The following is a 23813-nucleotide window of genomic DNA, read 5'->3' as shown; positions in this document are numbered from 1 at the left end:
TCCTACCTAGGACCTCGTGTTGATGGCCTTTTGGACAAGTAGATATACGTCCATGAGGTCCTTGAGAACCTAGACCTCTTGATGATGACCAGTGTTTCTTCCAGACTTTTTTCTCTGGGGGGGGGGGGGGGGGTGTGATGACGCAAGATTACGTCAGACATGTTTAGCAGATATAGGTTAGCAGAAACAGACTATAGGCCTAGTTGGTTGGGTAGAGAGGCCAATGGGCGCACAGGGCTGACCGGTCACGTGGGACGGTCAGCTGACCACTGAGGCGTGGGCAGTAGAGAGATTAGGGAGTTGATAGGTAGATAGCGAGGAGAGAAGGTGTTAGGTAGTGGTTAGAGACGGTTGTAATTTGCAGAGCTACGGAACAGTTAGTTAGTGTTAGGATTGGTCACGGGAGTGCGTAGTAGTAGGTAGCATGTGGTATGAACAGTCAGTAGTAGAAGTAAATAGTACAGTGTAGATCAGTTAGGTAGAAACTTGAACATATATATCATTTTAATAAAGAACAATTATAGTTGAACTTGGACTGTGTGTTGTTGGATTCATTCGTTACGCATCATAAAATCCCCACACTCACAGGGGGGGGGGGGGGACTTGAAATTTTCGGGGGGGGGGGGGGGGCGGACTAAAGTTTCCGGGGGGGAGGGGCGGACACTGTTAAAAGCATATATTTTCAATATAAATTCCATTTTGTTCTATGTACCGCCCCCCCCCCCCCGAAGAGATGCCTGGAAGAAACGGATGACGATGAATTTCTGTTTTGATGCTAAGACCTCGTTGGTGACCTTTTGCTGAGATGCTAAGACCTAATGGTGACGACCTTCTGCTGAGATGCTAAGACCTCATGTTGATAACCTGACCACCATAGACTCTAGTAGCTTTAACTCACTTTTCGAACCTGACTATCCATGGGGCAAATGAAGTAGAGTTCACCTGTTTCTGTGACCTGACCTATGAAGCGAGTGGTTTGGTGATCACTATGCCCAGACCCAGCACACATTTACACATACATCCCCACCATGACCCCACAGTCACCCATCATCTTGACGTGACTTTAAAAATGTACACACATTTCCCCTAGTAGAACAGCACCACGGTGTTCCGGGCCCTTAACGTGCTGACTTTGATTGGCTGAGAACTGTCCAGCGCGTGGGGGGAGGCGGAAGCTACAAGGTTAAAGGTCAACTATTTTAGGATCTACCCAAGGGACAGCTGGGACAAGGAACTATTTTAAAATTTAAATTGATTTCTAGCAGCTCTAGCTTTAATCTCGATAAAAATATAACTCTACTTCACCTGCCCTACGGGGCGTCAGGTCCGAACTGGTAACAGTACTTTACTTTTACACTATAAATAAACCGCCGGGAGATGTTTTTTTTCCCTCTCCAACAGAGGAGAGTTGAACAATGGGCTGTGTGATGATGGGAGGTAACACAACACAACAAAATCATGAAGAACTAAGCATTGGGGCTTATGGCCATGGTGGTAGTTGACTAGACTTAGGACAGATCTATCCGTTCTTTTTCCTGCTGTCGCTGCATTGAAAAATCTGTAACATCAGCAATATAATCTATCTATATATATAATTCTCTTCTGGGAGACGCTAAAAAACAAGCTGCAAGCTCGCTCCCTACCTCCCCACCCCTACATGGTCTGGTGAGCTGTGGTTCACTCTAAAAGTTTACAAGCAGAGCCGGGTTTAGTGACGACTATTAGGGGCAGATAATTTAGTTTGAAACGATTTTAAACGTAAAGGGGGGGGGGGGAGTTCAAGAAATTCATTCAGAATTTTTCTTAAAAGTACAATCTTCATTATCTTTTAAGTTATTTTAAGATGTGCTAACCTACCTAGATCTGATTTCGCCGATGAAGATGTGAAAGACCTCAGATTTGGTTTAGGCTCTAGTTTAATCATGGTAAAAGAGTTAAGGTTGATGTTGGAATATCACTGCCAACAATTCAAACAAACGGATGCGTGTGTTTTGTATGCGTGTGTTTTGAATGCGTGTGTTTTGTATGCGTGTGTTTTGTATGCGTGTGTTTTGTATGCGTCTGTTTTGTATGCGTGTGTTTTGCATGCGTGTGTTTGTATGCATGTGTTTTGTATGCGTGTGTTTTGTATGCGTGTGTTTTGTATGCGTGTGTTTTGTATGCGTGTGTTTTGTATGCGTGTGTTTTGTATGCGTGTGTTTTGTATGCGTGTGTTTTGTATGCGTGTGTTTTGTATGCGTGTGTTTTGTATGCGTGTGTTTTGTATGCGTGTGTTTTGTATGCGTGTGTTTTGTATGCGTGTGTTTTGTATGCGTGTGTTTTGTATGCGTGTGTTTTGTATGCGTGTGTTTTGTATGCGTGTGTTTTGTATGCGTGTGTTTTGTATGCGTGTGTTTTGTATGCGTGTGTTTTGTATGCGTGTGTTTTGTATGCGTGTGTGTATGTGCGCGTGCGTTGTGTACTGTGAACAGCTTGCGGTTTATGAAATTCTTCTGAAGAACTTACTGCAGATGTTCTAGAACGTGCATTATATGTAATCTTAACCCTTTTGTGTCTATCATTGCAAACCATTGTGTGTATGTCCTTGTATGTACGCTTAACCCTTTTGTGTCTGTCATTGAATGTAATCTTAACCCTTTTGTGTCTATCATTGCAAACCATTGTGTGTATGTCCTTGTATGTACGCTTAACCCTTTTGTGTCTGTCATTGAATGTAATCTTAACCCTTTTGAGTCTGTCATTGCAAACCATTGTGTGTATGTCCTTGTATGTACGCTTAACCCTTTTGTGTCTGTCATTGAATGTAATCTTAACCCTTTTGAGTCTGTCATTGTATGTAAGCTTATAATTGGGGAATTGAAAAAAAACCTTATTGTAAAAACTCTGTGGCATTTGCAGGTAAATTTAGTCTGTTGAAAACAAAGAACGAATTGTATCAGCTAATATCATGAAGCCTTAGTAAGGTTTTAAAAAAATGTCCACTTTTCTTTCCGCCTAGCCCATTTTTCTTTCCGTCTAGTCCACTTCTCTGGGTTCCTTGTCTAGAAAATTAACACAGCTCTAGAAGGGACTGGCCATTAATTTCCTTCTTAGACGTAGAAGGTGGGTATTTTTAGAGACGTATCTATGGGGCTAGAGGGAGGGGGTAGAGGGAGGGGGTGGGGGGTTAAAGATGGCCGCGCTTCTCCCCTTGAGCCACAAACTTATGAACTCTGGGATGTGTCCGGTGGAGGTGTCCGGCCAGTATGGTGGAGTTGTCCGTTCAGGGGTGGATCAAGACCTGGCGAGGTCAGACCTCTGGTCAGTCGCTGCAGGCACAAGACGAATATAGGACCTCGCTGAAGTGACCAGTCCTGGTCTGGTTTAATGTAGGAACTCCAGTAGTACAGTCATGTGTTTTTTATTTAGGGTTTCTTCTGCCGATGGCAAGACATGACTTATAGCACGTATGAAGTGTCGCTAAAATTCACATGTAAACATTATGAAGTGTCGCTAAAATTCACATGTAAACATTATGAAGTGTCGCTAAAATTCACATATAACACATATGAAGTGTCGTTAAAATTCGCATATAACACATATGAAGTGTCGTTAAAATTCGCATATAACACATATGAAGTGTCACTAAAATTCACATATAACACATTTGATGTGTCACTAAAATTCACATAAAACAAATTTAATGAGACGCCAAAATCACATATAACATATTTGACTTGTCGCTAAAATTCACACATAAAATTAAACAAACGATGCTATCAAATATTATATGTATGGTATATACGTAACCCCTTCCATACACAAAACTATAACTTTATGTCTGGAAAGCAACAAATCAAAGTTCAACAATCCTAACATTAACAACAGGAATGGTTTATATAACAACAATAAAATTTGATGCCCAGTAGGATAATAATACACAGAGAGTGAAATCAATAAAAACAATTAATGCCTGGAAAAAAAGAAATGGCGCCTGAATAAACAAACAATTAATTACTTAATTAAAAAAAGAGATTGCTGTTTCCTGATAGAAATCTAATCCTCGACATCACAAACACATCGATTAAAAAATCGCAGCTAAAAAAGGAAAACAGTAGATCCGCACACCTCCCCCACCCCACCCCAAGTGTATAGCCACAACCCTCTCCCGTCAGCGTACTAAAACCTTACGTTATAAGTACCCAGTACCGGTATCATTATATGCGCTTTTCACGAAGCATATTTTTTTTAAATTACGAAGGATCAAAGTTTAAAGGTCAGATCAGTATTGAACCAACACCCGCCGCCATCTTGTTAAACATGGTTGGTCACATAAGGATCAAAGGTTAAAGGTTAGATCAGTATTGAACCAACACCCGCCGCCATCTTGTTAAACACGGTTGGTCACATAAGAATCAAAGGTTAAAAGGTCAGCTCAGTATTGAACTAACTCCCGCCGCCATCTTGTTGAACATGGTTGGTCACATAAGGATCAAAGTTTAAAGGTCAGATCAGTATTGAACTAACCCGCCACCATCTTGCTAAACACGGTTGGTCACATAAGGATCAAAGTTTAAAGGTCAGATCAGTATTGAACTAACTCCCGCCGCCATCTTGCTAAACATGGTTGGTCACCTAAGGATCAAAGTTTAAAGGTCAGCTCAGTATTGAACTAACACCCGCCGCCATTTTGTTAATCATGGTTGGCAGCGAGTGGAGCACCTGCATCAAAGCTGACCGCTGCCATGACGTCATTCACTGGTCACTACCGCGACTGACCCTGACCTTGGTAGAGTTTTAAACAATTTTTTTTTAATCTGTGATTTGCGCAAAGTACGACACATCGAAATAAAATAAACATCACATTAGATTTCTTGAATGAAATTGAAAAAAAAAATCACACCTCGATATATTCTTCCTCCTTCTATACGACATCGAAGAGCTTTAGCTTAAAGGGGGAGGGACGGATCTTCAATAAATAACATCAGGTTGTTGTAGGCAAGGTCTGCCCCCCCCCCCCTCCCTCCTCCACTGTTTTCTATCATCCCACTATGACTTCACCTCTACTCCACAAACAGTAACTCTAGCGAAAACGAGAAAATAATTTCTAATTCCAAGAAACATCCTCTGTCCCACATGTCTTCCCCCCCCCCCCCCCCGCAAGTTTCACCCCTCCCCCCCAAACAGTACAGCTAGCGAAAACAAGAAAATAATTTCCAATTCCAAGAAATATTCTGTCCCACATGTCTTCCTCCCCCCACCCCCACCCAACGTACCGTCAACAAATATCTGGACCTCATTGTTCCCCCTGGGTACGTTACGTCATCCACGAGCGGCACTTTACACCCAGACGTCGTATTTCTTTAAAAGTCGATTTAAAAAAAAAACACATTCGAGACAGGCGGTAATGATACAATCTTAAAATATTCATCAATTTTTGTAATATCTTTGTTACTTATCTTCTCTATATCCCTTGGTTTAGTGGCAACAGTTATCTTCTCATTACTTTGGATTTGTTGCTAGAGTTATCGTCTCATTAATTTGGATTGGTTGCTACATGTTATTATCTCATTAATTTGGCTTTGTTTCTAAATGCTATAATCTCATTAATTTGGATTTATCGTTACATGTTATTAATTATCTCATTACTTTGGATTTTGTTGCTACGAGTTATCTTCTCATTAATTTGGATTTGTTGCTACGAGTTATCTTCTCATTACTTTGGATTTGTTGCTACGAGTTATCTTCTCATTACTTTGGATTTGTTGCTACGAGTTATCTGCTCATTACTTTGGATTTGTTGCTACGAGTTATCTTCTCATTAATTCTGATTTGTTGCTACGAGTTATCTTCTCATTAATTCTGATTTGTTGCTACCAGTTATCTTCTCATTACTTTGGATTTGTTGCCACGAGTTATCTTCTCATTAATTTGAATTTGTTGCCACGAGTTCTCTCCCTGTATTGCGAGTGACACCGGTTCCATAAATATTGAACACGATGACGTCACGCTATAGATTCGCCGCGTTAATCAACCGATTGACTGGCATACGGCCACTCTAACTTCTTTCATCTCATTTAAAAAAACCTATTCTCAAAATGTTGCGTATATGTACCAGCCATACACTTTTCACCATGAACTTCTATAGAACAAGTGTAGCTAAAACCGTTGCGGATATATATATAAATATAAATATAAATATATATATATATATATATATATATATATATATATATATAAGAATGTCCGCCAGTAGACAGTTATTTCCTTCGTCCCTCCTCCTCCAAACCTCACCTCACTAGAATACTATCACAGTGCCTGGGATACGAATACTTTTTTGAAGTGGAGATATTTCACGTACGTCAATTAAATGGAAAGGCTCGAGTCTTTAAAACGTCCCTGAGTCCACCCAGCTCTGATGGGTACCTAGCTCTTGTTAGGGAAACAAAGGCAGATGGGCATATTGCTGACCTCCCTTACATGCCTATGTCATTAAAATAGATGAACTCTTCTTCACCTGCCCCGTGTGCCTTTGTGCAGGGACGGGAAAAGAGGATGATGAGGTCTGTCTTGGCTGTCCTTTATTGTGACAGCTCACGGGGCGGTCCCCACCATTTTGAGATCCACTCCTGCAACACTACGTGTTGACGGTGTACTTAGCTAATCTAAAGTATCGAACTATGTTCATTAATCTCCGATATTTGTGTGTGTGTGTGTGTGTGTGTGTGTAGCAGGGGGGTGGGGGTCATTCCATCGAGTTAGGTCAGAACCAAAAACAGGCAGCTGGTTTTTTAATGAACCGCGCTATCGACTGACAGAAAGATCGACTTGATTTGTGGGAACTTTTATGAAAGGTTTTACGGTATAGGGTCAAACGGTGAATAAAAAATGTGCAAGGCAATAATTTATGGAATACATGGTCGGACATGTAAATCTATTTACGTTCTAAATTTTAATTTGTATTTTATGGGTAAAATATTTTTGGATGCAGCGAAATAAAATTAAAAAAAAAAACCGTACGCAGTAACTGCTTCTCGAATTAAATTGTTAGAATCAATATACACTTTATACCTTGATAGCAAGATATTTAATATTGTGATTAATAGGATCCTTTATACGCCTAGGTCACAGAAACAAGTGAACTCTACTTTACTTGCCCCATGGACCGTCAGGTTCGAAAAAGGAACATATTTTTATTTTCTCGTATATACGAAGTATAGAGAAAGTCTTGTAATCGTGCAAAAAAAATCGAGGTTTTGCAAATCTTGACACTTTACACCTCACTGATACGGAAAAACATAATTTTGCAATCTTGTCCGTATGTCTGTGTGTCTGTCTGTCTGTCTGTCTGTGTGTCCGTGTGTAAACACGATAACTTGAGTACCGTTACAGCTAGGTTGATGAAATTTCATATATAAGTATTTTATCAAAATCGTAGATCCGTATCAACTTTTGAGCGATTTCCGATTACCGGAAGTGGTACTTTTTCTACTTTGAATTTTTCAAAAGCCTATAACTTGAGTACTATTTCAGATAGATAAATGAAATTTAAAATGTAAGTAAAAGATCTAATTCTCTACCTTCTGTCAAATTTTGAGTAATTTCCGTTGACCGGAAGTATTTATTTACGCAATTTCCGATTTCTCAAAAAACGCATGTAAATTTATAAAGTACTAATAATATTGCGCACTATTATGCACATCTTTATTTAGTGTTCACTTGGTGTGCAAATCTTTTTTCTACGATTTTCAATTTTAAAAAGTTTGAGTATTTATTTAAAATGGATTAAAAATCATGTCTAGAAGTCTATATCCCGAGTTGCTATCCCCCGTAGTGTTATATTAGAATATTCGAGAAAGTTTAGGGGAGATCACTCCCGGTTTATTGCTTTTTTGATCATTTTAAGATTGTACTATTTTATTTGAACTTTATTTTACACAAGCATCTTGCGGTTAATGTTTCCAATGCATTCTTATAATTTTTAGTTTTCACGCAGACACCCGGTGTATTTCTCATATATTTAATTAAGTTATGATTTAAACATATATATATATATATATATATATATATATATATATATATATATATATATATATATATATATATATATATATATATATATATACATACATATACATATATATATATATATATATATATATATATATATATATATATATATATATATATATATATTATATATATATTTATATATCTATTATATATATATATATATATATATATATATTATATATCTATTATATATATATATATATATATATATATATATATATATATATATATATATATTATATATATATATACACACACACACACATATATATATATATATATATATATATATATATATATATATATATATATATATATATATATATGTATGTATATATATATATATATATATATATATATATATATATATATATATATATATATATATATATATACGGAACAAACCCATTTAACTACGCCTATAAACATGGTTATATTTCTCCTCAAGAAATTGTATTTCCACTAGTTTTTACTTCCGCGCAGGTTGAGTAAGCTAACTACAAACAACAACGTCATTTATTTACTGCTGGTACCAGAATTACATTACGCCTTTGTTATCTTTCCATCAAAATCTCCATGTCGATACCCTGTCCCCCCACGTGGGACATTTTCTGGAGTTGTTCAGTCCCAGTTTCTTTAGATGGTCACAGAGGTCTTCCATCTTCCTGGTGTCACCTTCAAGATCACGGCTCTAGGTCAAGGTCAAGTAGCCTCGTCCATGTTTGGTTGACCTCTTTTAACCTGTATGTATCCAGTTAACCCAGGACACCTAACCGGTGTGACCCTAACCCTAACCGGTGTGGCCCTAACCCTAACCGGTGTAACCCTAACCTAACCGGTATGACCCTAACCTAACCGGTGTGACCCTAACCCTAACCGGTGTGACCCTAACCTAACCGGTGTGACCCTAACCTAACCGGTGTGACCCTAACCCTAACCGGTGTGACCCTAACCTAACCGGTGTGACCCTAACCTAACCGGTGTGACCCTAACCTAACCGGTGTGACCCTAACCTAACCGGTGTGACCCTAACCCTAACCGGTGTGACCCTAACCTAACCGCTGTGACCCTAACCTAACCGGTGTGACCCTAACCTAACCGCTGTGACCCTAACCTAACCGGTGTGACCCTAACCTAACCGGTGTGACCCTAACCTAACCGGTGTAACCCTAACCTAACCGGTGTGACCCTAACCTAACCGATGTAACCCTAACCTAACCGGTGTGACCCTAACCCTAACTGTAATCAAAACACAGATGTCGGGGAAATAATTCTCAAACAAACGCTAGAAAAGGACAGTAACAATTTATCTTATGCTTTATTTTATTTTTTGTGTCGAATAAAGCTGGTTTTATTGCGAGTATTGACCTACATGATTATAAAAAGCGGATACCAGGTATTTCATGCATGTATAAATAGTGAAGGTACTGCGTGGTCGAATGGTAGAGCGGTTGGCTGCTAGCCCAAAGTTCGGATCTCGGTCGGCCTTGTGACTGTAGGTCGACCCTGAGTCCACCCAGCTCTGATTTCCTGACTTTTGTTGAGGAAAGTAAAGGCGACTGGGCACGGTGCTGACCACACTATCCTTTCATATTCCGATGTCAATAAACACACGAACTCTACTTCATTTGCCTAATGGATTGCTAGATTTAAGAGGAAATTTACTTATGTATTCCTGAGACATATCATTCATAAATGAAGTTTCTCTATTATTTTTTTTCAATCTTACCTATAAGCTTCAAACCCTAAAATGTCTTAAAGTAAAAATAACCAATATTCTTGCTAAAATTGACTGTTCTATATTCTGTCTTACGCAGTACAAAGTAAAATATGTCTTGTTATATTTTTTTTAGCTTCGCCTCCTTTGATATGTCACATCGTCACCCCCCCCCCCCCCCCCCATGCCCTAAGCGTTAGACGTCTCTACAAATGAGCCCTTAAGGTTTTTTGTGATTTTCTTACCATGGAACCAGACTTCAAACTCCACAATTCTCTCCAAGATTTTCTTACAAGGCAGCCAGACTTCAAACTCGCCAATTCTCCCCAAGACGAAATTTTCTGACGTTTAGTTTTGTTTGTTGTTTTTTTACCCAACGAATGCTCCTCAAGCAAAATAAATCTTATTTAAAAAGTTTATATTTTACAAAAGAACTTTTGAATTGATGTAAAATTCAACAGAATGTCATAAAATTGTGTTTCACCCTAAAGGGAATTTAGGTCAGAAGGTCAAATATTGAACTAAAACAGCGAGGTCGGGGTGGTTGTGGAGGGTTTATAAAGAGATTAAACGGGGTTGGGGGTGGGGTAGTTAAACGTGGAAGGAGTAGCTCGTAGGATAGAGGAAAATATATAGATACAACAGTATGGGAGGAAGAAAGATAAAGATGACGAGAACAAGGAAGATGGCATAGGGGAATACGACTAAGGTGAAGGATAGCGGAAAAGGAAAAACTCAGAAAAAAGGAAAGAGAAAGAAATGAAGAGGGGGAATCAAAGTGTGAAAACGTCAACGCGGAAAGAGGGAACAGGAAGAAGTGAAAATTATTTCGATTAAAAAAAAACCCACAACAAACAAACTAAAAACACATGTTATTAAATTTTCAGTAAGATTTCAACACAAAAAAATTGCAATAAATATTCTATTCTTTGCTAGAAAAAACTATCGAGAAAAGAAACAACCAAAAATGTACATTACTCTAATTAAAATATGCTTTATATTATGTGGATATATTGGTGTAAATTGGAGCATTTCTCTTTCAGATAGGACTCAGATATCACAGAATATGTTCGAGTAGTTTGTAAAACACCTCATGTCAGTTGCGTAGGCAGGGGGTTAGGGGGGGGGTCATAACCCACCCATAGACCCCTCGTTTTATATATACTAGCTGCATCCCGTGCTCCGCCACGGTAAATCTTTTTTACATGTACCAACTTGGGAACAGAACAAAACTAAAAAAACACAAACGCATATATATATATATATATATATATATATATATATATATATATATATATATATATATATATATATATATATATATATATATATATATATATATATATATATATATATATATATATATAAAGTATGAGGAGGGGGTGTAACTCGAAAGTTTGAGGGGGCTGCAAATCGAAAGTTTGAGGGAGGGGGGGGGGGGTGCAAATCGAAAGTTTTAGAGGGGTGCAAATCAAAAGTTTGAGGGGGGGGGGTGTGTGCAAGTCGAAAGTTTGTCCCCGGGTAAAAATTTGAACCCCCTCCCATGAGACGATCCTGGCTACGCTACTGCCTTTCGTTTTTTTTTAGATACACATAGGGAGCTCTAAGTTCTTAAAATATTCTGCGTTATAAAAATATCATATAAATGTGACGAGCGAACATTTATCCTGCCGACAACGCCAATTGTAACGAGCCAACAGTTACCATGCTCGCAACGCCACATGTAATGAGACCTAATTGCCTGTAGTGCCACGGGTTAACGAGTTTAACCACTCATTCTAGACAACATTGACCACAGTATAGATACTCAAGATGCAGGTTCGCTATTGATCCTTTATTACATGAATCAAGAAATGCTTCATAATAACACAATAAATCAACAGGAATGCTTCTCAATAATAGTCTGAATCAACTGACCCCTAACAGTCCTTCACTAGGCTTTATATAACTGAATCCACATGTCTATAATCCTCCTTAACACAATACGGCTAACCCGTTCTATAACCGACTTGACATAGTCGCACAGACTGACTGATCTAAGCGAGCGATGAAGATGGAAGAGAGCTCGCTGAAACGGGAAGAGAGAGAACGAGTCCTGCCGTGCCCTCCTATTTATGCCTTGTATCCGTACTCGTCTCTGTACTTGTATTCCTCCGTAATCGATACTTGTACTCGATCTCCGACCACCAGTTGCGTAGTTCAAACGTACAGACCGTAAAATAACATCTGCGTCCTATCCATCAAAGCCGACAGGCCGTCTGAATACCGTTTCCCAAAATAGCACGCGCCGGCTTTGAGGTTGTTATCAGCCCGACCCAATAAGCCACCTGTTATCGGTTGCATCAGACCAACACTGTGTCTCGGCTTCTCGTTCGTTATCATTTGTAACTGGTAGTTAGGCCTACCCCAGTTACATCCACCCCTGCTTTTTTTGTGTGTTTTCAACCACAAACAACGCCTGGCAGGTGCACTCCTCCAAAGTCAATCGCACAGTCGTAAAAAAAAATCTATTGTTCTACTCACTGTCCACGACGTTCCATTCGTATACGATTGACAGTTCTACCTATTTCACATATCAACTGTGTCTACATCATCTTCCTGAGACACAAAACAGTTCTAGAATTCACATCCACCCTTTCCATTTGGTGCCTTCACCAGTTCACTTCTATAGCTCTTTGAACAGTCTGTTTTCATACCAGCGCGACCATGAAAGAATTGATGGTTGCTGACAAAAAATTTCGTATTCCTTCTGTTCCTTAAACTTCTCCGCGGACCACTTATCTGATGGTCTACTGTCTCTCTGCTTCTGGAGGGACCGGGATCCTCATTGTTGCCGGTATCCTCCCCTTGCGTATCGCTGTTGTTCTGTTGATGGTGATATGGTTCCGGAATGGGTATGTGAATTTCCGTTATAACTTCCGGTTCCCTAATTGTCTTGGGTTTCTCTGTGTGTAACTGCTCTTCTTGCCTATTCCAATATTTCTTTAATTGAGCAATATTCGCCCACCGATCCGGTTTGGCGTGATCGATGGGTCTTATCTTAAAGGGGCCACCTGCTACTTTAGGCATCTCCACGACTTGCCATATCTCCTGTCCCCAGAGATCGTGGATTTTGTTTCTGCCTAACGGGTGGCTACGCAGTAATACCCTGTCATTCAGTTTGAGTGGCGGGTCCTTCGTCTGTATCGGCGGTTCCCTTCGCCGAGATTCATGTTCTAGTCTTTCCTGTACTACCCTGTACATTTCTCTAATTCTTCTCATATGTTCATTCACATATTCCAGTGCGGTGTATGAGCCAGTCATACTCTCCCTTTTTCCTAGGAACAAATCAAGAGGGAGTCGAGCCTCTCGTCCGAACAGCAACATGTATGGCGAAAAGCCGGTTGTGGCATGGGGTGTGCAGTTGTATAAATATACCAACTCTGGGAGAAAATCAGGCCAACGTTTTTTCTGTTCAGGTTCTAGCGTACGCAGCAAATCATGCATGCTGCGGTTGAACCGTTCACACTGTCCGTTTCCTTTCGGATTAAATGTGGTTGTTCTAGATTTGTTGATCCCGTAGTGGCTGCACAGTTGGTTAATTACTTCTGACTCGAAAGCCCTTCCTTGGTCAGAGTGTAATTGTCTTGGTATGCCATATCTGATGAACCAATGTTCTATTAAGACATTTGCCACTGTTTTGGCAGTCTGATCTCGCGTGGGCACCGCCACCGTCCATTTGGTGAATACATCAGTCATTACCAACACATGTTCCGTCCCATCCGATGATTGCTCCAACGACGTAAAGTCCATAGCCACAATCTCTAGTGGTTTTGTCGCTAGTAGGTGTCCTGATGGCTGTCTCATTTTGACAACTGGCATTTTCGCATGCTGACACCTGACACAAGCCTCACAATGGCGTTTGACCTCCATTTCCATATTGGGCCAGTAACACCTCCGTCGTAATATTTTGTGGGTTCTGTCCTGACCCTGGTGTCCTGCCCTGTCATGTGCCAACCTTAGCACTTCTCCTCGTAATTGTCCCGGCACCACCACCTGGTGTATTGTGCCATCAATTTGGTCATGAATTCTCCGCATGAGAACACCATCCTTTATACTGAGACGGTTCCACTGACTCAGTATTTTCTTTGTTTCTCGACCAAATTGTTCTCTTTCCCTTCTTCCTGGGAATTTTTGTTCCTGGACGTGTTTCAATAGCGGTTGTAAGCCACTATCCGTTCTCTGGGCATCTCTTATCTTTTGGTGATTAAGGCAATTAAAATCACTACTGTCCATATGTTCGGGTTCCGTGGATATGTGCTCCACCCCGGTCTGCCCGTTTTGCATCACTTGTACCCCATGAGGGATATCTGTTGACGCTCTGACCTCACATATTCCTGTCAGTGTTTCTTCCTCATCACCCGGTCTCTCGTAAGGATTCCTTGATAAGGCGTCCGCATTGCCATTGGACCGCCCCGGGCGATACTTTATCTCTAGGTCAAAGAGTGCCAATTCTGCTGCCCATCGCTGTTCGATGGATCCCAACTTTGCTGTCTTTAGGTGACTCAAGGGGTTATTGTCAGTGTATACCACACATTTAGCACCCAAGAGATAGTCCCTGAATTTTTCAGTCACAGCCCATTTTAATGTCAAAAGTTCTAGTTTCATGGCGCTGTAATTTGTCATGTTCTTCTCTGATTCCTTCAGAGCTCGACTTGCATAAGCAATAACCCTGAAACCTTGCTTTTGTTGTTGTGATAGCACAGCTCCCAGACCTTTAGAGCTGGCGTCAATTTCTAGCCGAAATGGTTTGTCAAAGTCTGCGTATCCCAATATCGGCGCCTCTGTCAAAGCCTTTTTCAATAGCTTAAACGAGTTCAGGCATTCATCAGTCCATAATTCACCTATCAGTTGTGTTTTACCTTTCTTTTTCTCCTTACTGTGTTTCTTTGTCATTTTGTTTACCAAGTCATGCAATGGTGCGGCAATTTTTGCAAAACCCGGCACAAATTTTCTATAATAGGAAGCAAAGCCCAAGAATGACCTGACCTCTACCGTAGTTGTTGGTTGTTTCCATTCTTTAACAGCTGCAATTTTATCTGGGTCAGTGGCGATGCCATCCGACGAAATCACGTAACCCAAAAAATGTACCGATTTCAAACCAAAGCAGCATTTGTCTGGGTTCAGCTTTACTCCTATCTCCCTAAGACGGAGAAACACTTGTTCTAATCTTTTTAGATGGTCCTCCCAAGTTTTTGAGTAAACTAGAATATCATCCAAATACACCAACATTATTTGAAATAGAAAGTCACTCATAGCACTCTGCATTACTCGCTGGAATGTAGCAGGTGCATTAGTTAGACCAAACGGCATACGGGTCCACTCGTACAGTCCCAGTGGAGAAATAAATGCAGTTTTATGTTGATCGTTGGGGTGCATGGCCACTTGGTGGTAGCCACTGGCCAAATCCAAGGTAGAAAAAAATCTTGCTCCCCCCAACGCATCAAGACATTCATCAATACGAGGCAAGGGGAATGCATCCCTTCTTGTGATATTGTTCAATTTCCGGTAATCACAACACAGTCTTATCTCCCCTGACTTCTTTTTTACCACTACTATCGGTGCCGCATACGGACTCGTACTGGTTGTAATAATTCCCTTTTTTAGTAGATCATTCAGGTGTGCTTTCACCGCCGAGTAGTGACTCGGTGGTAATCTTCGATAAGGTTGCGCCACCGGCTTGTCTTGTAGTAAGGGTATCTGGTGTTTTATTACTTCCGTGTACCCCAAATCACCCTCATACGAGGCAAATATATCACTGTATTTATTCAGCAATTCATTTAGTTTTGGGTCCTCAGTTTCCGGGAATGTATATGATCGGCCAACCTCTTTCTTCACCTCGGCCGTCACATTGACCGACCTAATTGTTACTTCATTACTACTGGTATTGATCAGTTCGATGCACTGTGCCGACCTTTGTACCTCGACGTTCTGTGGTACTCCTACCAGAGTGTTAGGCGGTATAAAAATTTCTTCATCCAAAACATTTGCTACCAACCCTTGAACTAGTCCGTTTTCCGCTGATGTGTATGTCCGCAGTAACACGACGCCTGCCCTCAGTGCGGCGCCACATGGTTCTATCATCACATCACCATTCACGCTTCTATCACCAATTTGTAATGTGATTGCCTTGACCGTGTTTGCCGGGACTGCTGTCCTTCCTCTGGTCTTGGCAAACCTGGCCAACTTGGATCCCCGACCTGGTGTGGTCGATCCGACAATATTTGTAAGAAATTCTGGCAACTGGCCAAGAATATTCATGCCCAATAGGCAAGGTATATTTGACACATTTGTCTCTAGGTTGTGTTTCGTAACGAACACCCCAACCTGCTTCAACCTATGTCCTGCCACCACGACATCCGCCAGAAAATAACCACAGTATGGAATGGTAAGTCCATTAGCTGCCGTTAGGCGCATGCCTGTGTCAGACCTCAACCTATGGTCTTTTCCTTTCATCCATTTGGTGTAAAAATTTTCCGTGATTGTCGTCACCTGGGAGCCTGTATCCACAATTGCCTTCACCGCGATGTCCCCAATCGTAATCACCATTTCGGGACAGACTCCCATCATTTTGCTTCTTGGGCCATAACCTCGCCCCTCTGTAGCTTGGCCCTGCCTTACAGAGGACGACCGTTTCCCTGGCAGTACCGTGCCATATGTCCGGGTTGTGAACAAGACAAACAAATTGGTCGACCGTCTGCCGTCCATTGGAGTGATGGCTTGGCAGGACGCGGCCGTCCAACCCGTCCCCGTTTTGTCCCGTTCTTTTCCTGATTCTCAGCTGTTGACCTGCTTTCCAACCACTTCAAGCGTTGGTCAACCTTCTCTAGGTGGGCCAACAGTTGAGCCATCATGGTCTCCATCGTGTCGGCCCCTGTGGGTGGGGATTGTCTCTGTTGAGGCACAGAGACTTTGTCCACCGAACAGTTCGATTGGTCCTCATCCTCGGACCTGCGGATCGCTGAGTTCCTGACCTGAAGGAAGGTCAACTGCTGGTCTCTGTGGACCTCCTCTTTCAACTCTCTCCTTAAGATCGGGGTTGCTAGCCCCTCGATGAAATGGTCCCTCAGTAGGCGTACATCAATGTCCGGTGATTTGCCCTTTACCAAATCAAAGGCCCTGTTCATCCTGTGTGAGTACTCCATCACACTCTCCGCCATTCTCTGCTTTAAGCCCACGAATCCCGATAGCAGTTGCACTCCCGACCGTCTCTCCCCAAAGGTCTCCATAATCAGATCCAGCACCTTATCTGGATCTGATTGGGCGGTCCTATCGTGGCACTTAACCTCTGCCCTAACCGTTTCACCTATACTACCCATCAGCAGTCTTAATCTTTCCTCTGGTGACATATGTCTCGAGGCCCAGGCCGCTTTGACCTCTTCACTGAACCTGTTGGTTAAAGTTGGATCTCCGTCCCCGTAAAATTTGTTAATATGGGACTCTCTGGGTAGGACCACTATATGGGTCTGCTTCTCGTCCAGAGTAGACATTTTCTTCCTTAAGTACTAAAAAAAAGAGTTCTTTCTTACCGTGTGTGTATAAAATAATTTTTCCTCGTTCCTCAATTTTCACAGTTCCTGAATGTCCGAATTCACACACACACTAAACACAGTTATGCACAAGGTTGACTATAGGTGCCTTAAACGGCAAGTCTAGTTGAATTCATCCTGATCGCAGCGCCAATTGTGACGAGCGAACATTTATCCTGCCGACAACGCCAATTGTAACGAGCCAACAGTTACCCTGCTCGCAGCGCCAATTGTGACGAGCGAACATTTATCCTGCCGACAACGCCAATTGTAACGAGCCAACAGTTACCATGCTCGCAACGCCACATGTAATGAGACCTAATTGCCTGTAGTGCCACGGGTTAACGAGTTTAACCACTCATTCTAGACAACATTGACCACAGTATAGATACTCAAGATGCAGGTTCGCTATTGATCCTTTATTACATGAATCAAGAAATGCTTCATAATAACACAATAAATCAACAGGAATGCTTCTCAATAATAGTCTGAATCAACTGACCCCTAACAGTCCTTCACTAGGCTTTATATAACTGAATCCACATGTCTATAATCCTCCTTAACACAATACGGCTAACCCGTTCTATAACCGACTTGACATAGTCGCACAGACTGACTGATCTAAGCGAGCGATGAAGATGGAAGAGAGCTCGCTGAAACGGGAAGAGAGAGAACGAGTCCTGCCGTGCCCTCCTATTTATGCCTTGTATCCGTACTCGTCTCTGTACTTGTATTCCTCCGTAATCGATACTTGTACTCGATCTCCGACCACCAGTTGCGTAGTTCAAACGTACAGACCGTAAAATAACATCTGCGTCCTATCCATCAAAGCCGACAGGCCGTCTGAATACCGTTTCCCAAAATAGCACGCGCCGGCTTTGAGGTTGTTATCAGCCCGACCCAATAAGCCACCTGTTATCGGTTGCATCAGACCAACACTGTGTCTCGGCTTCTCGTTCGTTATCATTTGTAACTGGTAGTTAGGCCTACCCCAGTTACATAAAATTATACAATTCTGGTGCTGTTGTGAAACTGGAAATAAAGTACCATTTCCGGTTAAAAGTTAAAAAAACATACTAGATTGCAAAACTTTCTTTACTAATGAAGATATAAAACTTCAAGATTTGGAATATTTTTCTTTTCAAAATTTAATTTTTTTTTGGTCTGTGCTTCTTATTCATGCAATGGTTGCTATTTAATTTCCATATGCAAATAAAACAAACAAAGCCCTTTACGCATCTTTATTTCTCATTAAGTTTAGAATCTAATGCCCCCCCCCCCCCCCCCCCCATCAATTTCAGCATTGTTCCACCAAGTAGTTTAATTAAAGGTTCAATACATTGTCGATACGTGTCACTCAAGGCCTGCTTGGCATTTTCTACAGACAATACAACATCGCAATAGTGAGTAGGCCTAGTGCTCACTCATTATGTGTGTGCGTGTAGCTGTGTGCGTGTATCTGTGTGAGTGTATCTGTGTGCGTGTATCTGTGTGAGTGTATCTGTGTGCGTGTATCTGTGTGAGTGTATCTGTGAGCGTGTATCTGTGTGCGTGAATACATATCTGAAACTGTGAACGTGTGTTTATATGTATCTGTGTACCTCTTATATCTGTATCTGTGTACGTGTGTTTATCTGTGTACGTGTGTTTATCTGTATCTGTGTACGTGTGTTTATCTGTCTATGTGTCTGTGTGTTTATCTGTCTTATTGTCCGTGTGTATATCTCTATCTGTGTCCGTGTGACTAAGTAGGTTGCATGCTGGTAAATATTTCTCGCAGCCTAACCCCCCCTCCCCCAACCCCCCCTTTTCCCCTACCCCAGGCCCAGATTCTAAATACGAAGAAATCCACACGACAATTACAGCGAAATGTCACAGTGAAATGCCAAGACGCTCCTTGGATGGAGTGCCTGTGTATCACATACGTCGTGTCGGGGTGTCGGTCGGTCAATGCGAGAAGAATGAGACAGTAGGGTGAGATGGAGTGGGGGGGGGGTGTGATGTGCGCGTTGGGATGTTGGTGGTGAGGTGTGGTGAAAGTGGGGGGGGGGTGTTGGTGTGATTGTGATGGTGAGGTTTTATGAAAATAGGAGGTGGGGGTAGAGGGGGGGTCGGGATAGTGGTCGGATCGTGATAGAGGTGGGGTGCTGGTGGTGGGGGATGGGTACGAGTGTGTGTAGTGGGGGGGGGGGCTCTATTATGGGGAAAAGTTGAGAAAGAAGAAAAAAGCAAAACAGAACGGAGTCAACACAGTTTATCCGTTTAATTTTATTTTTTACAATTTAAAATAAACTCTAAAAGAAAAACTTTAAAAAATTCTATTTACTCGAATTTGTATCTAAAAAAAAATACCAGGTCATTGCCTTAGTCTGGGAATTATGGGACAGGCGGAAGTTGTGCCAAATGGCGGTATTGACGTGGTACACAGGAGAGACGCTACATTCATTGATTTTTATGGAGAATTTTTTTTTAAATCGCGAAACTTTTCTTTAGATAAAACCCAGACAAAAGAATATTTTTTTATCTCGTCATTTAAAAAACTGATACATTCTTTTTGTATTGATGTAGTATTTAAGTACGGTTTAAATTCCTTCTAGTTTTTTGTGAAGTGAACTAGATTCACGGGGAATTATACTTGTCTCAGTTTGTATATATAATGTCAACAAGAATACATTATATTTAAAAAATTCCCTGATATAAAATTTTATTTAGTTGAAAAGTGGCATATGGGCACTGCGACCTACCGTCAAAGCTAATAGAGTTAAATGTGTACATATTAATGAACATAGGCTACACATAAGAAAAGGCCCATATGTGTTAGCGAGTACTGTAGCTGAAAGTTTGACACTCTACTTATGTTATTAATTTTACTTAAAAAAACATTACAGCTTTTAACGGGAATTTTACCATTTTACTGATTAAAGTATTAATTTTTATAGGCTGACGTGGACCCATTTAACGCTGATTAATTAAAATTTAGTTAATGTATATTAAAAGAATTGATTAGCTAGCTAATTACATTAACCAGTAATTGAAAAAAACACACACACTTACTAAAACAACACACACACTAAACTTTTGTTAATAGCACGTTCTACAGCTTTTCTAATATACTATTTCTGATTTTAGATCTAGTTTAACAAAGTATTGGTTTTGAAAATGTTGTACTTTTATAAAGATGTTAGAAGATCTAAAAAATAATTTAGGACCGATGAAATCGATTTACTTGTGGAGCTGAACTGTGATGGAAGTGGAGCTGAAGGAACTCCTGGACCTTACATTTAAGGAACTACTGAATCTAGTATTTAAGGAACTACTGGAACTTACATTTAAGGAACTACTGAATCTAACATTCAAGGAACTACTGGACCTTACATTTAAGGAACTACTGAATCTAATATTTAAGGAACTACTGGAACTTACATTTAAGGAACTACTGAATCTAACATTCAAGGAACTACTGGACCTTACATTTAAGGAACTACTGAATCTAATATTTAAGGAACTACTGGAACTTACATTTAAGGAACTACTGAATCTAACATTTAAGGAACTACTGGACCTTACATTTAAGGAACTACTGAATCTAATATTTAAGGAACTACTGGAACTTACATTTAAGGAACTACTGAATCTAACATTCAAGGAACTACTGGACCTTACATTTAAGGAACTACTGAATCTAATATTTAAGGAACTACTGGAACTTACATTTAAGGAACTACTGAATCTAACATTCAAGGAACTACTGGACCTTACATTTAAGGAACTACTGAATCTAACATTTAAGGAACTACTGGACCTTACATTTAAGGAACTACTGAATCTAACATTTAAGGAACTACTGGAACTTACATTTAAGGAACTACTGAATCTAATATTTAAGGAACTACTGGAACTTACATTTAAGGAACTACTGAATCTAACATTCAAGGAACTACTGGACCTTACATTTAAGGAACTACTGAATCTAACATTTAAGGAACTACTGGACCTTACATTTAAGGAACTACTGAATCTAACATTTAAGGAACTACTGGAACTTACATTTAAGGAACTACTGAATCTAACATTTAAGGAACTACTGGACCTTACATTTAAGGAACTACTGAATCTAACATTTAAGGAACTACTGGAACTTACATTTAAGGAACTACTGAATCTAACATTTAAGGAACTACTGGACCTTACATTTAAGGAACTACTGAATCTAACATTTAAGGAACTACTGGACCTTACATTTAAGGAACTACTGAATCTAACATTTAAGGAACTACTGGAACTTACATTTAAGGAACTACTGAATCTAACATTTAAGGAACTACTGGAACTTACATTTAAGGAACTACTGAATCTAACATTTAAGGAACTACTGGACCTTACATTTAAGGAACTACTGAATCTAACATTTAAGGAACTACTGGAACTTACATTTAAGGAAGTACTGAATCTAAAATTTAAGGAACTACTGGAACTTACATTTAAGGAACTACTGAATCTAACATTTAAGGAACTACTGGACCTTACATTTAAGGAACTACTGAATCTAACATTTAAGGAACTACTGGACCTTACATTTAAGGAACTACTGAATCTAACATTTAAGGAACTACTGGAACTTACATTTAAGGAACTACTGAATCTAACATTTAAGGAACTACTGGACCTTACATTTAAGGAACTACTGAATCTAACATTTAAGGAACTACTGGACCTTACATTTAAGGAACTACTGAATCTAACATTTAAGGAACTACTGGAACTTACATTTAAGGAACTACTGAATCTAACATTTAAGGAACTACTGGAACTTACATTTAAGGAACTACTGAATCTAACATTTAAGGAACTACTGGACCTTACATTTAAGGAACTACTGAATCTAACATTTAAGGAACTACTGGAACTTACATTTAAGGAACTACTGAATCTAAAATTTAAGGAACTACTGGAACTTACATTTAAGGAACTACTGAATCTAATATTTAAGGAACTACTGGACCTTACATTTAAGGAACTACTGAATCTAACATTTAAGGAACTACTGGAACTTACATTTAAGGAACTACTGAATCTAAAATTTAAGGAACTACTGGAACTTACATTTAAGGAACTACTGAATCTAATATTTAAGGAACTACTGGACCTTACATTTAAGGAACTACTGAATCTAACATTTAAGGAACTACTGGACCTTACATTTAAGGAACTACTGAATCTAACATTTAAGGAACTACTGAACCTTACATTTAAGGAACTACTGAATCTAACATTTAAGGAACTCCTGGACCTTACATTTAAGGAACTACTGAATTTAATATTTAAGGAACTACTGAATCTACATTCAATGAACTACTGAATCTAATATTTAAGGAACTACTGGACCTTACATTCAAGGAACTATTGAACATTACATTCAAGGAACTACTGGATCTTACATTTAAGGAACTACTGGACCTCATATTCAAGGAACTACTGGACCTTACATTCAAGAAACTACTGGACCTTACATTCAAGGAACTACTGGACCTTACATTCAAGGAACTGCTGGATCTTACATTCAAGGAACTACTGGATCTTACATTTAAGGAACTACTGGACCTTACATTCAAGGAACTACTGGACCTTACATTCAAGGAACTACTGGACCTTACATTCCTCACCGCATTTCTGGCATATGACGACCAGCTATCGTGTGTCCACTTGTCCGTATTTCAAGGAAGAACCCTTAACTTATGTCCGACCATATGCCGGGTACCTATTAGAGCTGAATGAACTCAGAAACAGCATAACAGTTATGTCCAGAGACCCACGTGACATTAGCCATCGAAGGTATTTTACAACACTGCCGGAGCGATTCAGTCATCCATTTCATAAGACAACACACACAGCAACAACAACACAACAAAAACTTCGTCTAAAACTAAATTTTTTTTTTGCAATCAACATCTATCACGGCAATAATAATTTCAGCACTTTTGTTTTATAGTGAAGCCGATGTACACCTAATCTAATTTAACAAGAAGCCGTACTAGTAGTATATTGGTGGACGATGATAAAGTATAAGTAGTTTGTGAGCCTAACAATCTTTTTTTTTATCACTATGTAAAGTTCATTTCAAAAGCATTATGGAGTATTAGTTTAAAAAAAAATTAAACAAAAAAAAATATAGATATGAGGAATTTGAAAACTGTAAACAACAAACAAATACTGAATGGAATTGTAAGACAAAAAGGGAAGTAAAGCAAGTCAAGAGTTAGACTTTGACGCCGAGAGATTCGGGCAGAGTTACGTCCGAGTCGCCCCTGGCCAACGTGCTGGTAATTAAAAAAACTCCGACCAGCCCCTGATAGAGTTTTTTAACCTTCTCCCCCAAAACGCCGCGGGCTTTTGGCGTGCCGCCCGCAATTAATTTTCCCAGAGATCAGCAAGACACAGGAAGTAGAACTAAGGGGAGCTTACGTTCTTGGGAGAGG

General features: G+C 40.0%; 1 protein-coding gene across 1 annotated transcript; it reads left to right on the top strand.

Moving 5' to 3' along the window:
• Positions 1-20581: 20581 nt before the first annotated feature.
• LOC131931278 (uncharacterized) lies at positions 20582-22696 on the top strand. The gene has a single exon (XM_059288020.1). It carries the CDS (start codon positions 20582-20584, stop codon positions 22694-22696), a length of 2115 nt encoding a protein of 704 aa, XP_059144003.1.
• Positions 22697-23813: the final 1117 nt, after the last annotated feature.

The sequence above is a fragment of the Physella acuta genome, unplaced genomic scaffold (genome assembly GCF_028476545.2).
Source record: "Physella acuta isolate Inbredline_101_S28 unplaced genomic scaffold, ASM2847654v3 ptg001935l, whole genome shotgun sequence".
Classification (NCBI taxonomy): Eukaryota; Metazoa; Mollusca; class Gastropoda; family Physidae; genus Physella; species Physella acuta.
This window is presented reverse-complemented; position numbering and strand designations above follow the sequence as displayed.

Excerpts from the sequence above, each read along its gene's own strand:
- LOC131931278 (XM_059288020.1), top strand. The coding sequence starts at position 20,582 with ATGGAAGTGGAGCTGAAGGAACTCCTGGACCTTACATTTAAGGAACTA.